At 47.2% G+C, this 16,538-nt stretch overlaps 1 protein-coding gene across 1 annotated transcript in view; it reads right to left on the reverse strand.

Annotated features, from left to right (window-relative positions):
- Nucleotides 1–8,323: 8,323 nt before the first annotated feature.
- Nucleotides 8,324–16,538, reverse strand: part of IMPA2 (inositol monophosphatase 2) — a 49,986-nt gene continuing 41,771 nt past the window's right edge. The window contains exons 6-8 of the mRNA XM_033178363.1: nucleotides 10,831–10,939; nucleotides 9,996–10,147; nucleotides 8,324–8,860 (exon numbers count right to left, since the gene is read on the reverse strand). Of these exons, the coding sequence (XP_033034254.1) occupies nucleotides 8,745–8,860; nucleotides 9,996–10,147; nucleotides 10,831–10,939 (377 nt within the window). The 3' untranslated portion in view covers nucleotides 8,324–8,744. The remainder of the gene's footprint in view (nucleotides 8,861–9,995; nucleotides 10,148–10,830; nucleotides 10,940–16,538) is intronic.

Consider the following 16,538-nt stretch of genomic DNA (forward strand, 5'->3'; position numbering starts at 1 on the left):
ACAGGCATGCACCACCATGCCAGGCTAATTTTTTTTATTTTTATTTTTTTTTATTTTTGTGCTATTTTTTGTAGAGGTGGGGTTGTTCCATGTTGCACAGGCTGTTCCCAAACTCCTAAGCTCAAGGCCTCTGCCTGTCTCGGCCTCCCAAAGTGCTGGGATTGTAGACATAAGCCCCTCACCCAGCCTACCAATATCGTTCTAACACTGTAAGAATGAGGTAATGTTTCCATCAATCTAATACAGATATATTTCTTCCTTCCAAAATAATTTGGCTTGTTTTATTGTAACTCCGTCTTAACTTGACATGGAAAATGCTATATAGGCCGGCGCGGTGGCTCACGCCTGTAATCCCAGCACTTTGGGAGGCCGAGGCTGGCAGATCACGAGGTCAGGAGATCGAGACCATCCTGGCTAACATGGTGAAATCCCTAGTCTCTACTAAAAATACAAAAAAAATTAGCCAGGCATGGTGGCGGGTGCCTGTTGTCCCAGCTACTTGGGAGGCTGAGGCAGGAGAATGGTGTAAACCCGGGAGGCAGAGCTTGCAGTGAGCCAAGATCGTGCCACTCACTGCACTGCAGGCTGAGCGACAGAGTGAGACTCTGTCTCAAAAAAAAAAAAAAAAAAAAAAAAAGAAAATGCTATATACTATGAAAACTTAGCTGAAAGGGAAGAATCGTTTTAGAAAGACATGTTTAAAACACCACACTGCTAATATATTGATCCTTTGTAGTTATTTCCTAAAATGCTGTTTTCGAAACATTCCTTTATCACGCTGTGTGGCTTAGACCCATCTCATAATCTATTAATTGGAAAGAGGCTGCAAACACCAGTAGTGTGCATTCTGCAAGTACACGCTGCCAAATAAATTTCCTGCTTATTCATGCCCTGTCTCTGTCTCTTTTAGAGTTATAACTTGTTTAAGTATAGAATGCTTGATTTTGCTAGACTTTCTGAAAACACTGCGGTGGAGTATCAGAAGTGATTTTAGTCACAATTAGTTCTGTGGGAGAGCTTAGACAGAATAACATCCTCCTTTGGGAGGTGGTCTTGGGTGTGTGAATGTTGGTATACGGTCTTTATTTTAGGTCTGATACAAAACGCTAATAAATTTAATGTTTTTCTTCCTTAATTTATTGGCATAGTTCTTCAGGTAGCAGCTCATTTTTATTAGTGATACTGGGATTAACTATGAACAAGCGATGTGTAGACATTTGCATTTAAGGACATTGCAATGTTTCAAAGATCCCATCATTGCAGCTTGTATCCTTTAGATCCAGTCAGAAACTTCTGGAGTCTTACATTAATGCTCATTTGAGCTAATTAGTAATCTGTTTAAACAGATTTGGCAATACTTTAAAAATATTGTAGACTATTTATTTATAGATCATATTACCCTTAAAGTCTTGGGGGAAAAAAGTTGTCTCATGTACTGAAAACTTTTTTTTTAAAAAGGTGATGATGAAATGCATTCTGTAGCAGCAGCGCAGCTAGGCTTTAAACCACACAGAAGGCTGTGTCCAAGGGCAGCCTCCTTCTCCCTTCCTGCCCACGGTGAGGACTGAATAACCAGGACTTGGGGATATTCTTTGTTGTCAGGGTTATTCTATGTGGTAAAGAGTATTTGGTTCACATTTATACATTTTCTTTTTCCACTCACATAAGTTTCTATCTTGAGAGCATAGTCCAAAGTGTAAAACTTGGTGTTTACAAGAATTGTCTTCCAGAACTCCACTGTCATCGCTTTCACCAAAGTGGAAGTCTGCATGAATATGCTCAGAATCTAATATTCAACATTCTGTTACATTGTAAGTGAAGTCCACCTACAAAATAGATTTAATATATTGAATTTATTTGTACATATGCAGAGTATGGTATTCGTGTATGGAATCTGCTTTATTCCTATTTTTTCCAGCTCTGATGAGTAGAATATTAAATGTGTTGTTATGGAAATGCAGAGTATTGCTTCTATAGGAAGATAATTATGAAAATAAAACCTGAAACTATGTAAATATTATTATTTGTATTATTTATTTTGTTTAGCTTGTTAAATTTCCTTTTTCCAGGGACACATTCTCTTAATTATATGACTTCAGCATTATTTTACAAGGACAGTATTTTGTTATCTGCAGTTGTCTTTTCTGCTCTTTGGGAGTAAGGTACCTTTGGGAAGGTAAAATACCAGTCATGCGGATATTGTAATACTATGATATACTGCTGTTTGGTGAGATGGAAGAGGAACGCATCTTCCAAGAGTCATTCTTTGATTGAGTTAAGTGAGATAAAACCATGTATGATTAGGAGGCTAAGAGAACTGATGTGAAATTGTTTACATAATTAGCACTTCAATGACTGGCAGATTTACTTACAATCAGACATTTATTGGATGCTAGCTATGTAATAGTATCCCTGTCTTTCATGGAATGGAAATTAATAATGTACTTTGATACCTGGATTCAGAAGTTGGAGTAAGAAGGAATGCAGGAGTGGCTGTCGGACGTCGTGTGATTTTGTATTTCTTCCAGGACACCTTGGAGTGTCTTGAATGTGGTTTGTGGTCACGATTGTGTTTGTAGCAGCAAGAGGAGATAGCCAGGAAGGAGAGGAGATAGCCAGGAGGGAGAGGAGATAGCCAGGAAGGATAAGCCACGTCCACCTGCTGCTCTCACCCCCGCATTGCTTTCATTCGACTCATCGAGAAAGGGTCAATAAATAATGACTTTAATGTGATGAGTTAAATTTAAGGACATTAAAAACATCTTGCAAGTAAAAAGGACTGAGGCAAACACCAATTTTGAAAAAGGAAAACAAACTTTCCACTCGATTGTTTTTATTCTAACGAGGCTTTGTGCACAGAAACAACTTGCATGGCTTTTAATGAATACTCAAGGACACTGAATAAAATGCTGTCGGATAATTACCTCCACTTCACAAACTTGGCTCATTAGCTCCCATAGAGTTACATTACCTTTACAGGTATTTTTAATATCTGACTCTCTTAAATTTTTCAAGGGGCCTAATTTAAACAGCCTTAAAACTTTAAAAAATTTTTCTAAGTACTTAAGTAAACCTTATAAAGCTAGTAAATCCAACAGTACACATATGGTTATTTGAGCTTTCAGATTTGCAAATACTGTTTGTGAAAAATTCTCAATCACAATTAAACATTGAAAATCAAAAGGGGAATATGTAAGGTTAAATGTTTTAAGAACCTTTTTTTTTTTTTTTTTTTTTGAGACAGAGTCTCGCTCTGTCGCCCAGGCTGGAGTGCAGTGGCCGGATCTCAGCTCACTGCAAGCTCCGCCTCCCGGGTTTACGCCATTCTCCTGCCTCAGCCTCCCGAGTAGCTGGGACTACAGGCGCCCGCCTCGTCGCCCGGCTAGTTTTTTGTATTTTTAAGTAGAGACAGGGTTTCACCGTATTAGCCAGGATGGTCTCAATCTCCTGACCTCGTGATCCGCCTGTCTCGGCCTCCCAAAGTGCTGGGATTACAGGCTTGAGCCACCGCGCCCGGCCTTGAACCTTAAATGTAAACCTGCACAGATTATCATAACGATCATAAAATTTATTCCTAAACATAACTAGAAAGTATTATCACTAAAGTTGACTTTATCAATATGAAATACTTATTTCTCTACTTAACCCAGGGTAAATCATTTAATTTAGCCAAATAAGAAGAACAAATTTCCCTTCTTGGAAGGGCCAAAATGCTGCTGGGAGCACGGCACAGCTGGAGTGCAAAGACTGAGACGTGTGCTGTGAGTGCTAAGTTCTTGCAGGAGATTCTGTGCATACTCAGGTGAGCGTGGTTGGCCTTCTTTTTTACTTTAGTTTTTGTACCATGTCAGTGGGGCACACCAGGACTATGCCTTTCAGCTTAGAGTTCAGTTTCACAAAGCAGTGGACCATGGCATTTTAAAGTCTTCATCCTTGGGTTTACTATTATGGTTTTTTGTAACCTACTTTAACATTTTGTAGTGGGATTTGGATAGAAAGAATTCTGCACCTACAATCAGGTTGAAGGCACTATCTTCCCCTACTTGATTTGGATTGAAGTATCTTTATTACTGTTCAGTTGGTTCCCATGTCTTTTCATATTTCATGGATTTTAGGCCACGATTTAGTAGTCATACTGATAAGTTCATAATTCAGTAGGCTTTATATTGATAAACTTAATGGAACAATCACCACTATAGATACGATGGTCTCATTATAGGGAAGGTATGACTTCATAAAAAGTTGATCGGTCAGGATGGGACTGTGTTATGCTGCAGTAATAACCCTCAGGTCTCTGGATTAACATGACAAAGGCTCATTTCCATTCATGCCACGTGTCCACCACAGGTCAGCTCTGCCCCATGTCTGCTGCTCTCAGGGCAGAACAAGGGACCACAGATCCCAGTGATAAGAGAAAGGAACTGAAGATGGTCTTCTACCATCAATGTGCTGCTCATCCCAGAAGTGAGACACCTGACCTACATCCATTCAGCACATCACAAAGGGCCAGAGCCTTTGGGGGCCTGTGGACCACGAGGGAGAGGAGAACCCCCAGCTATGCTAGGGATTATACAATCTACTTACATCTTAAAGCATTTGAGGTCAATCAGAAGTTACTTTGATTAACGTTTTCTAATTCTCATTATAGAATTTTAGTGGAAAACAATATAGGCAGTCCTACAGCAGTCACTGTTACCCTGTCACACACATTCAGGTGGCTTCACCATATTATGACATGTAGCCCTGATGGTCATTGTCTTACCCTCGTTTTTCAGGTGAGTAAACAAACTCAGAGGAATTAATTTACTCTGAATGTTTTTGATGTTAATATTCCTAACAGGAGATATTGTTTAAACTGGCTTCTTGGTTTTCTATCATTTATGTGAAATGAAAAACAACAGTAGGCCAACTTGGAGTTTGAGCTTTCTTTTTTTTTTTTTTTTTTTTTTTTTTGAGACGGAGTCTCGCTCTGTCGCCCAGGCTGGAGTGCAGTGGCCGGATCTCAGCTCACTGCAAGCTCCGCCTCCCGGGTTTATGCCATTCTCCTGCCTCAGCCTCCCGAGTAGCTGGGACTACAGGCGCCCGCCACCTCACCCGGCTAGTTTTTTGTATTTTTTTAGTAGAGACGGGGTTTCACCATGTTAGCCAGGATGGTCTCGATCTTCTGACCTCGGGATCCGCCCATCTGGGCCTCCCAAAGTGCTGGGATTACAGGCTTGAGCCACCGCGCCCGGCCTGAGCTTTCAATTTGATCTTTGAATAGGAATGTGAGCAATTGGTTGTTAAAAATTAAGCAGCATGGTTCGGACTGGCTGGTTTCCTAGCTCAGATGCTGTGGCTTTCATCCTGGGTAATCTTAGGTCTCAGATTTTCCTGCACTAAGGAGTTGGAACATCCAGGAAGATTTAAATCAGGGTCTCTGTCACTGAGATTTCTTCCTCCCTTTGTTTTTTCGTCTCTCATACTTAAAATTTTTCTGTCAAATCTCAACATTTCTCTTAATCCTGATCCAAGTAGTAAACCATATTGTGGGGAACATCAGGTGCAGTGCCTGGCTGGCTCGGGAGCATCCTTGCAGAAGTGACATCGTTAAGTGAAGGTTCAGGACCTGAGCATGGAAAGAACAGCCCAGGATTTGGACATCACTTGACTCTTACTGCACAATTTGTGGGGCTGACACTGGGAAGTCCAGGGCAGAGAAAGAGGCAGGAAGCAGTTGGGGTGAGAAGCCCTTGACTCTGGGTCGTCTGTCCTGGCTTCTGCCGTCTTTCTGCTCTTCTTGTCTGTCTGATGCGGTCGCGTGCATATGCTGTTTCATTTGATCCACACAGTCCTGGCAGGAGTGCAGTTTATTTCATTTTACAGAGGGACACAGAGAGGCTAGGCCAGTACCTCAAGTTTACCCCGCTGCTGAGTGGCCCCTGTGCTCACATGCATAGCCCCCGCACGTCCCACCATCTGATGGGGACACAAAGCGCTGGTTCAGATGGCCTGGTGCCTCCCCAGATCACTCAAGTTTTAGGCCACTGATTTGGGCCTCTGCTTATGTTTTCAAAAAGCTGCTCTATTTATACATTGCCTCCATGGAAAAAAGCAATGATGAATGTGGTTCCTACTAGGAAAGCTATGGGATGTATTTTTCTAGCCCTGAAGTCTTGGGTATGGATGATAGAACTGATTGTAAATGGCTTAATAAATCAGGCAAAGTCTGTCTAAGCTGTGGTGTAATCTAAATATTTCTAGTTTTCTCCAATAACATTTGGTTATTGGAGACCTCATGATATTTTCAGGCTTTAATAATATGTTTAACTGTAAAAAACAAAAACAACAAAAAACCAACCCGCTTTCCACAGTTGCTGTGTATGGAACGGAAAATCTGGAGACCCCGGACTCACTGTGCCTAGGGGAACAGGCAAGCTTGGAAGCTGAGTCACACCGAACACTGGCCTGCCTTCTGTTCCTCAACAAAACAGCTAGAGACAGAAGGCAGGGTCTCCCCAGGTGGCCTCTGTCACCCAGATAATGTAAATTAACAGCTTATCTTGCCGGTGAGGGATGAGAGGCGAGGAAAAATACCGTCTCCCCCATGGAACCCACTGTTCCTCTCCCTCCTCGCGCTCAGTATGTGGATTACTGAGCTCTAGTCAAGGATGTGGCCCACCCTCTTCTGTTTCTTTCCTCTTTACATATTGAAGTGCCCAAAATCCTTTTTGGAAAAAAGTGCAGACCACAGATCCTACCGTGGCTTGTGGTGTTCTCCCAGGCGCATCCCCAGCCTTGGCAAAATAAATCTCCACGCCAGCGGAGACTGCCTCCGTCCCTGGTTTCATGGTACTCCCCAGGCGTTGTCCTGGGACATCCTCCCAGCCCTGTGAGGGAGGCAGCCAGGCCTCCAGGACAGACTTCCCCCAACACCAACAGAGAGGTGACGTGGCCCTCTCAAGGCCACACAGCTGCCTGAATGTGAATCTGCGTCCTGACTCCTGGTCTGTCTGAGTGACGACAGTGATGCACTAGGACAAATGTGTTACTTCTTCTCTGGGACTGGATCATAAAGGCACCAAAACGTGATGACTCGTGTCCACAAGACACTCAGTGAAAACTGTTGAAATGAAGGGGAAGAAAATAAGGGAAAGTATCCTGAAGCCTATGAGTGGGATTCAGAATGAACGTAATCCTCAGCGATAGGTGAGCATCGTTTTGTAAGAGGCCCAAACGACATGGCAAGCGGTTTAGCTGACTCTGAGGGCCACAGAGGTGAGCAGCCCGTTTTGGTTCTGGGAGGTTCGTCCAGGGATGAATGAGGCGAGCCCACAGGTCCCCACCTGGGGTGCCTCCCTGTTCTCCAAGGTTAAAATTCAGGTAATCTTTTTTTTTTTTTTTTGAGAGAGAGAGTCTCCTGTCACCCAGGCTGGAGTATGGTGGTGCGATCTCAGCTCACTGCAACCTCTGCCTCCTGGGTTCAAATGATTCTCAGGCCTCAGCCTCCCAAGTAGCTGGAATTACAGGCACGCACCACCACACCCAGCTAATTTTTGTATTTTAGTAGAGATAGGGTTTCATTATGTTGTCCAGGTTGGTCTCAAACTCTTGGCCTCAAGTGATCCACCCGCCTTGGCCCCCCAAAGTGCTGGATTACGGATGTGAGCCACTGCACCCGGCCAAGACTTTCTCAATTCTTAAACTTCAGGAAAGATAACTGGCCAGCCAGTTAATAGCCTCATTAGAATTACTCTGACATACAATTCTGCCTCCTAAAGAGAAACAAAGAAGACCCTCTTTGATCCCAGATTGGCCGGGTGTGGTGACTCAATCCCAGCACTTTGGAAGGCTGAGGTGAGAGGATCACTTGACCCCGGAGCTTGAGACCAGCCTGGGCAACACAGTGAGACCCTATCTCTACTGAAAACTTTTTTAAAATTAGCCTGGCATAGTAGTGCATGCCTGTCCCAACTCAGAAGGCTAAGGCAGGGGGATCGCTCGAGTCCTGAGGTCAAGACTACAGTGAGCTGCAATCACACCACTGCACTCCAGGCTGGGAGATAGAGCAAAACCCCGACTCAAACAAAAACAAACAAGCTGATCACAGAAACAGCAGCTTTCAGAGATTAGTTTCCTTCTGGCTGTCCCACGTCTTGGGTTCTGAACACTCACATGATATTACTGGGGTCGCCTTCAGGGTGTTCAGCAGCAGCAGCAGCGGGCACACACTGGACTTTGGGTTTCATTCGCAACGCTTCCTGAGAGCACAGATCCACAACAGTGGATGAGAGCCACAGACTGGTTTGGGAATCAGGCGACACGCTTATAGAGGAAACATGCACACAGGGCCATTACTTTGATTTATTGCATTCTGAAGTACCCTGGGGAGGCCTGAGAACAGTCCGCTTTATCAGCAGTTCTAAAGCCTTATTACCTGAGATTTATATTCTGGGGGGAAAAAATCAAGATTGGATTATCAATACGTATTTCACAGGAGATGTGGGTTTGGGCCCTGACAGAGGAACACATACTAACCTGAAAAGGGCTCCATGAGATTAAAGAGAGAAACAGCTAAACACCAAATCCCGGTGAGAGACGCGGATTTAAAAGGCCAGCCACTCCCTGTAGCGTGGCAGCTCCCTCTGGGGTAGCCAGGGGCAGAGTGTGAGCCACTGGCAGGGAGCGTGGGCCACGAGGGCCCCCTCCCCAGGAGCCCCCAGCAGCCCAGGGAGGCCTCGAGAGCAGCTTTGCCTCAGCCACGGTCACTTCTCATCATCCCGCCCATAGTTAATCGTCTGTAAGGCCTGAGCTATGAGCATCGCCATCTCCCGGGTGCTGGCAGCAACCACTCTGCAAGCCATGAGGTCGAGGGGTCCACCTGGGGACAGAGAGCCAGGCATCCGGGTTACCACAGAGGGTTGAACAACATTGTAGGATAACTTACCCCACATGCACACAGCACAGGAAATGGCACATGGAACTGTGCCCAAGCCCCAACACTCGTATTAAACAGGGGGTCTAGGAGTGAATCCGGCAAAGAATAGAGGGATGGAGCCTCTCCTGCCCCACCCAGTGTGAATACAGTCCAGGGCTGTACAGAACAGAGTGCAGCTCTGAAGCTGCCGCTGCCTTAGAGATGGAGAACATAAAAGTCTAAGAAAGGCAAGTGACGGGCTCGACCCGAACGGGGAGCTGCCCTTCTCAAAGTTGACTATGCACAGGGGTCAGCCAGGGGCTCAGGAAACCAAGGCTCTGCCTCAACAGGTCTGGGTGGGGCTGAGGCTACCTGCGCACAAGCTCCTGGGGGTGCACTGCTGCTGTGGGACCGACACTCTAAGAAGCTGAGGTAAGACGATAAAGCCCTGCATCTTCCTGAGGGATATGAAACAGGTCTGGCTGCATGGGCTGGAGATACATACAGTGTAAAATCAGAGTGATGGGGGCTTTAAAATGTGGAATGGAGGCTGGGCATGGTGGCTCACACCTGTAATCCCAGCACTTTGGGAGGCCAAGGCAGGTGGATCACCTGAGGTCAGGAGTTCGAGACCAGCCTGACTGACATGGCGAAACCCCATCTCTACTAAAAATACAAAATTAGCTGGGTGTGGTGGTGTGCGCCTGTAGTCTTAGCTATTCGGGAGGCTGAGGCAGGAGAATCACTTGAACCCAGAAGGCAGAGGTTGCAGTGAGCCGAGATCACGCCATTGCACTCTAGCCTGGGTGACAGGAGTGAAACTCTGTGTCAAAAAAAAAAAGGCCGGGCGCGGTGGCTCACACCTGTAATCCCAGCACTTTGGGAGGCCAAGACGGGCAGATCACGAGGTCAGGAGATCGAGACCATCCTGGCTAACAAGGTGAAACCCCGTCTCTACCAAAAATACAAAAAAAAATAGCCGGGTGTAGTGGCAGGGGAAGGTGGGAAATTCGGTTGGTGGGGACCTCAGGAAGTGCCCCACCCACAGTGTCTCTCAGTCTAGTTGCTGTCGCTGCATTTCAGGGACAGGAGAGCTCACCCGAAGTGTCGATCACGATGCCGCCTGCTTCTCTGATGATGACTGTGGCAGCCGCCAGGTCCCAGCAGTGCAGACCAAACTGGTAATAGGCATCCGCAGCTCCCGAGGCCAGGTGGCACAGTGCCAGTGTGGAGCTTCCGATCACTCGGACCCTGGAGAGAGGGAGGGGAGGACAGACGCAGGCGGGAGTGGAGCCTTTTCTGTGCTATGCAAGCTGACTTCAGCCAGGTCCCCTGGCTGGGCATGTTCCCTAGTGAACAATGAAGCACTTCTGCCAAAGCTCTGGAGGCCGAATGTAGGGCCTGGAGCCACCAACCAACAGGCCTCTGCCAGACGCAAATGCTGTGTGTGCGGTGACAGCTCCCAGCTGACTGAGGCACTGAGCACCTGAGATGCAGCAGCCAGAGAAGTGACTCCTCCTCTACTGAACGTGACATGAAGTGTCGGCAAGCCCACATGGCTAGGGGCCGCAGCACAGCCCTGCTGGGAAGGCAGGAGACAGAGGATCCCCTGGCTTTGCTAAACCTGTCTGACACCAGGCCCACTTGGGAAGGACTCTGAGTACTCGCACCACTCACTGGTTGAGCAGCATGAGGTCAGTTCCATGGATTCTGATCAGAGGGGACACAGGTGCCCAGCCATCTCCAGAGACCTGGCTGTAGGAGCATCTACTGCCGGCGGGCCCTCACAGGGCTTCCCTGAGTCTGGTGTTCATGTGCCCCTCCCACTCCTTCCACGCCAGGCTTCCTCCTCAAATGCCAGGGGAGTTTTAGCACGCCCGTGTTCCGTTCTTCCTCCTCTGGCTGCAGGGTGCTACCCGTGCTGAACTTCCTACCCATGCGCCTTGGCGTGCAGCAGCCGCTCCATGTTACTCAGGAACAGTTTCAGGGTCGCAGGGTCACGCTTGGGGCCGATTTCGGTCAGAACCAAGGCCTTTGAGAGATCTGTAATAAAAAGAATTTCCTGTCAGCAGAAAAAGCAAGTCTTGGTTCTAACTAAGGCGTGCAGACTTGCAATGTGAGCCTTTCTTTCTGAGAGTAAGGATCATCTTCCAACTGGCTCATGCTGACTGCTTTTCTGATAGCTATGTTGAAAACTAAGGATGGGCCGGGCACAGTGGATCATGCCTGTCATGCCAGCACTCTGGGAGGCTAGGGAACAAGGATCACCTGAGGCCATGCGTTCCAGACCAGCCTGGGCAAGATGGTGAGACTCCATCTCTACAAAAACAAATTAAAAGTAGCCAGGCATGGTGGCACAGGCCTGTAGCTACTCAAGAGGCTGAGGTGGGAGGATTGGTTGAACCCAGGGGTTCAAGACTGCTGTGAGCCATGATTGTGCCACCACATTCCAGCCTGGGCGACAGAGCAAGGCCCCTGTTTCTTAAAAAAAAAAAAATCACCATCATTCAATCAAAAAGAAAAACAAAATGACTCCAAACTGAGAACACTCCATGTATGGAGGGAAACAGTGCCTCAGTCATCGCTTAACTGCTCTGATCACAAAGATGGAAATACCATTTTCTTGGAGAGGCAACTTTTAAATGCTGCTGCTTTGGAAAGGGAAGCTGCAGGAGTGAGCCCTCTGGACGCGGCGGGGTCCGGACGCCTGGAATTCGTGGCCTGCTGTTTGTGTAACAGCAGGCGAGGCTGCCAGGGCCAGCAAGCCTGGCTCAGGGCAGGGCGTGGCCGGGATTCTGCTCCTGTCCCTGATTCACTGCTGGGGATCAGAGCAGTTTGTCCTTGTGCCACACACCCAAACACAGCCAAACTTCAGTCATGTCCTGTCAGGCCCCACTGCTTGAGTAGGATGTTGCCAAACCAGGTGTGCTCCATGACAAAACAAAGCCACTCCCAAAGTCGGCGGGGAAACAGCTTCTATCACATTATTGCATTCAATGGACCCAGTTCTGTGTCACCACTTTCAAACTCTCCGCTCACCCAAGAAATCTCAGCCAGGATGCAGGTCCAAGTGCCCCTTTTCTTCCACAGAAATTCTCATTTTACACCTTAAAGCACTTTCTGCAAAACACTTGGCTGCACACCAAAGCAGCCTGCCTGCCCTCAGGAGGTCCAGGTCATTCACTGCCGGCCATGCCAGGCACTGAAGCTGAGCTGAGGCACTCCTGGCCTGGGACTGGGCAGCAGGCCCTCCACAGATACCACCTGAGCCCTGCAGCTGCCACCCACTGCTGGGACAAAAGGTGGCTACTCCAGATGCTCCTAATCCACGCAGGATCTGCAGACAGGCTCCAGCAACCCTTCCCTTCCTTACCCTCCAAACCCCACCCTCACCTGGCCACAAACAGATGGCATTTTTTCCGGGGGTGGTGGGGGGCAAAGGCTTCTATTGCAGAAAAAGACATCAGCAGACCCAGGCCGAGTGAGCACTCTGTAAACAGTTACTGAATGAATGAGTGCTTTCCCGCAAACACTAGCACTCAAGAAGGTAGGATTAGAGTCTCAGTTCTGATTTGGTTCATTAAATTACTAGTATTTTAATTTATGGGAGAAATATTTGAGGCAGAGTTTTGTTGGCTAATCTAAGAATCTAAATACTATATACAATACTGATTTTGGGGGTAAACTAATTCTGAATTACAAATATTTTAGTTAGAAATGCTCTTTGGCTGGGCACAGTGGCTCACACCTGTAATCCTAGCATTTTGGGAGGCTAAGGCGGGCAGATCACCTGAGGCTGGGAGATAAAGACCAGCCTGAACAACATGGAGAAATCCCATCTCTACTAAAAATGCAAAATTAGCCAGGTGTGGTGGTGCACGCCTGTAATCCAAGCTACTCAGGAGGCTGAGGAAAGAGAATTGCTTGAACCCAGGAGGCAGCGGTTGTGGTGAGCCGAGATCACACCACTGCACTCCAGCCTGGGCAACAAGAGCAGAACTCCGTCTCAAAAAAAAAGAAAAAAAAAAATGCTCTTTTGAAATATAATAATATGGTAATCTGGGGAACGTCTGTTAAAAAATAGAAACTGGACTCACAAGAAGAGATACAGATGGCAAATAAGCATATAAAAAGACGCTCCACATCATATGTCCTCGGGGAAATGCAGATTAACAACCAGACAAAGCCAGAAGCATGGCGTATGCCTGTAATCTCAGCACTTTGAGAGGCTGAGGCGGGAGGATCAGGAGTTTGAGACCAGCCTGGCCAACATGGTGAAACCCCGTCTCTATTAAAAAAACAAAAATTAGCCGGGTGTGGTGGCGCAGGCCTGTAATCCCAGCTACTCAAGAGGCTGAGGCAGGAGAATCGCTGGAACCTGGGAGACGGAGGTTGCAGTGAGCCAAGATCACGCCACTGCACTTTAGCCTGGTTGACAGAGTGAGACTCCGTCTCAAAACAACAACAATAACGAGACACCTCTACACGTTAGAATGGACAGACAGTGACTACAGCAAGTGCTGGTCAGGATGTGGAGCAACAGGAACTCTCATGCATGGGCGGTGGAAATGCAAAATGGTGCATCTGCTTTGGAGGATAGCTTGGCAGTTTCCTACAAATCTAAACGTACTCTCACCATACCATCCGGCAGTCATGCCCCTTGCTGAGCACTGAAGGAGTTGAAAACTTGTTTTCACATAAAAACTTTCACACTAGTGTTGACAGCAGGTTTATTCATAACTGCCAACACTTGGAAGCAACCAAGATATCCTTCAGTAGGTGAATAAATAAACTGTGGTACATCCAGACAATGGAATACTATCCAGCACTTAAAGGAAATGAGCTATCGAGGCATGAGAAGATACAGATGAACCTGAAATGCGTATTGCTGGGTGAAAGAAGCCAATTTGGAAAGCTACACACCGTATGATTCCAACTCCATGACATTCTGGAAAAGGCAAAACTACGGAGACAGCAAAAAGATCAGTGGTTGGCCAGGCGCGGTGGCTCACGCTTGTAATCCCAGCACTTTGGGAGGCCCAGGAGGGTGGATCACGAGGTCAGGAGATCCCAGACCATCCTGGCTAACACAGTGAAACCCTGTCTCTACTAAAAATACCAAAAAAAATTAGCCAGGCGCAGTGGCGGGCGCCTGTAGTCCCAGCAGGAGGCTGAGGCAGGAGAATGGCATGAACCCGGGAGGCGGAGCTTGCAGTAAGCAGAGATCGCACCACTGTACTCCAGCCTGGGTAACAGTGCTAGACTCCGTCTCAAAACAAAAATAAAACAAAAAAAAACCTCAGTGGTTGCCAGGGGCTCGGTGGAGGGAAGAATAGGTGGACCATGGAGGGTTTTTAGGGCAGCGAAACTATTCTATATGATCCTGTAATGGTGGGTGCATTACACCACCAACAGTGAAGCCTAATGAAAACTATGAACTTTGGGTGTTAATAATGTGTCTCATTTTAACAAATGCACCATTCTGTAGGCGATGCTGATGGATAGGGAGGCTGAATGTGTGTGGGGTTAGGAGGTGTATGGGAACGCTGTCTCTGCACCTTCTGCTCAATTTTGCTGTGAACCTAAAACCATTACTCTAAAAAACAAAGTGAGCCGGGCGCGGTGGCTCAAGCCTGTAATCCCAGCACTTTGGGAGGCCGAGACGGGTGGATCACGAGGTCAGGAGATCGAGACCATCCTGGTCTACACGGTGAAACCCCGTCTCTACTAAAAAATACAAAAAACTAGCCGGGCGACGAGGCGGGCGCCTGTAGTCCCAGCTACTCGGGAGGCTGAGGCAGGAGAATGGCGTAAACCCGGGAGGCGGAGCTTGCAGTGAGCCAAGATCGCGCCACTGCACTCCAGCCTGGGCCACAGAGCTAGACTCCGTCTCAAAAAAAAAAAAAAAAAAAAAAACAAAGTGAAAGAAAGAAAGAGGGAGGAAGGGCAGGGATGGAGGAAGGAAGGGAGGAAAAGGAAAGAAGGGAAGGAGAAAAGAAAAAAATGGGATGGCTTGCATGTTACTTTGGACAGGAAAATCAAGGAAGAATGAATTGTCCCAGAGAGGCCGTAGGGGACAAGAAAGTGAAGTGGCAGTGACATCTTGTCCAATCCCACCCTACTTCTAATTTACTCATCTAACAACTTCAAATCTTACACACGTGCATACAGTGCTTTTTTTTTTTTTTTTTGAGACGGAGTCTTGCTCTGTCAGTCAGCCTGGAGTGCAAAGGCGCGATCTCGGCTCACTGCAACCTCTGCATCCCGGGTTCAAGCAATTCTCTTGTCTCAGCCTCCCAAGTAGCTGGGATTACAGGTGCACACCACCACACCCAGCTAATTTTTGTATTTTTAGTAGACAGGGTTTTACCGTATCGGTCAGGCTGGTCTCAAACTCCTGATCTCAGGTGATCAACCTGTCTCGCACAGTACTTTTTAAAAATGGTTTTACGGGCCGGGCGCGGTGGCTCAAGCCTGTAATCCCAGCACTTTGGGAGGCTGAGACGGGCGGATCATGAGGTCAGGAGATCGAGGAGACCATCCTGGCTAACACGGTGAAACCCCGTCTCTACTAAAAATACAAAAAATTAGCTGGGCGAGGTGGCGGGCGCCTGTGGTCCCAGCTACTCGGGAGGCTGAGGCAGGAGAACGGCATGAACCCGGGAGGCGGAGGTTGCAGTGAGCTGAGATCTGGCCACTGCACTCCAGCCTGGGCGACAGAGCAAGACTCCGTCTCAAAAAAAAAAAAAAAAAATGGTTTTACAGCTTACTCTTTTGCTCGCTCTTTCAATATAAAAATGTCTCATATACATCTTTTGCCATCAGTACCTTACTTACTCTTTCTTAACAGCTGCACTCTATTCCATCCAGTGCAACGACTGCAATTTATGTCACCATTCCCCTGAAGATGAACATTTTTCATTTTTATTATAAACAATGCTTCACAAACATCTTTTCTGTAGAGGTTTATATAGTCATACTGATTTTTTTCAAGATAGATTAGCACAAGTGGGATTTCTGAATCAAAGGGTGTGCATATTTTAGGTTTTGATAGTTTCCAAATTGCCCTCTGGGAAAGCTGAATCAATTTTACGTACGCCCCCTCAACCCCACTGGGCTGTGAAGAGTCCTGTACTATTTCCAAGTCCTTCACAGGCAGGCTCGCCCTGGAGGTACACTCTAAGGGGGATTTTCTCTGAGCGGTAAAATCCAGACAGTGAAATCCTAACACACAGGGCACTTCCTGGCACCAGGGTTAATGACCCTGGGAAGAGATGGAGGAGGACAATGAAGATTTCTCCCCAGGAACTAGGAAGCTGGGCAGTCCATTTGCCCTAGGAGATAAGCATCCACTCTTAAAGGCCTCGCCCACTCCCCACACCTGAGGGCAGAGATGAGCACAGGGCGGGTGGGTGGAGGAAAGTCCGCCGGTGCCAGCCTAGACAGGCAGGTACCTCCCATGCCAGGGCTAGTACAGGAAGCGCAGGGATCTTCCAACCAAGTGCCCTGGGGCATTTCACAAAGGGAAGTTAATTTGTGTGCAGGAGACAGCAAATTTTCACTTCTTGACAGTGACCAGGTCTTCACTCTTCCCAACAGGCCTCTGCGAGCACTTGCCAGCCTACGTGCCACTGCCCCTGTC

The sequence above is a fragment of the Trachypithecus francoisi genome, unplaced genomic scaffold, assembly GCF_009764315.1.
Source record: "Trachypithecus francoisi isolate TF-2019V2 unplaced genomic scaffold, Tfra_2.0 Lachesis_group19, whole genome shotgun sequence".
In the NCBI taxonomy this organism is placed as follows: domain Eukaryota; kingdom Metazoa; phylum Chordata; class Mammalia; order Primates; family Cercopithecidae; genus Trachypithecus; species Trachypithecus francoisi.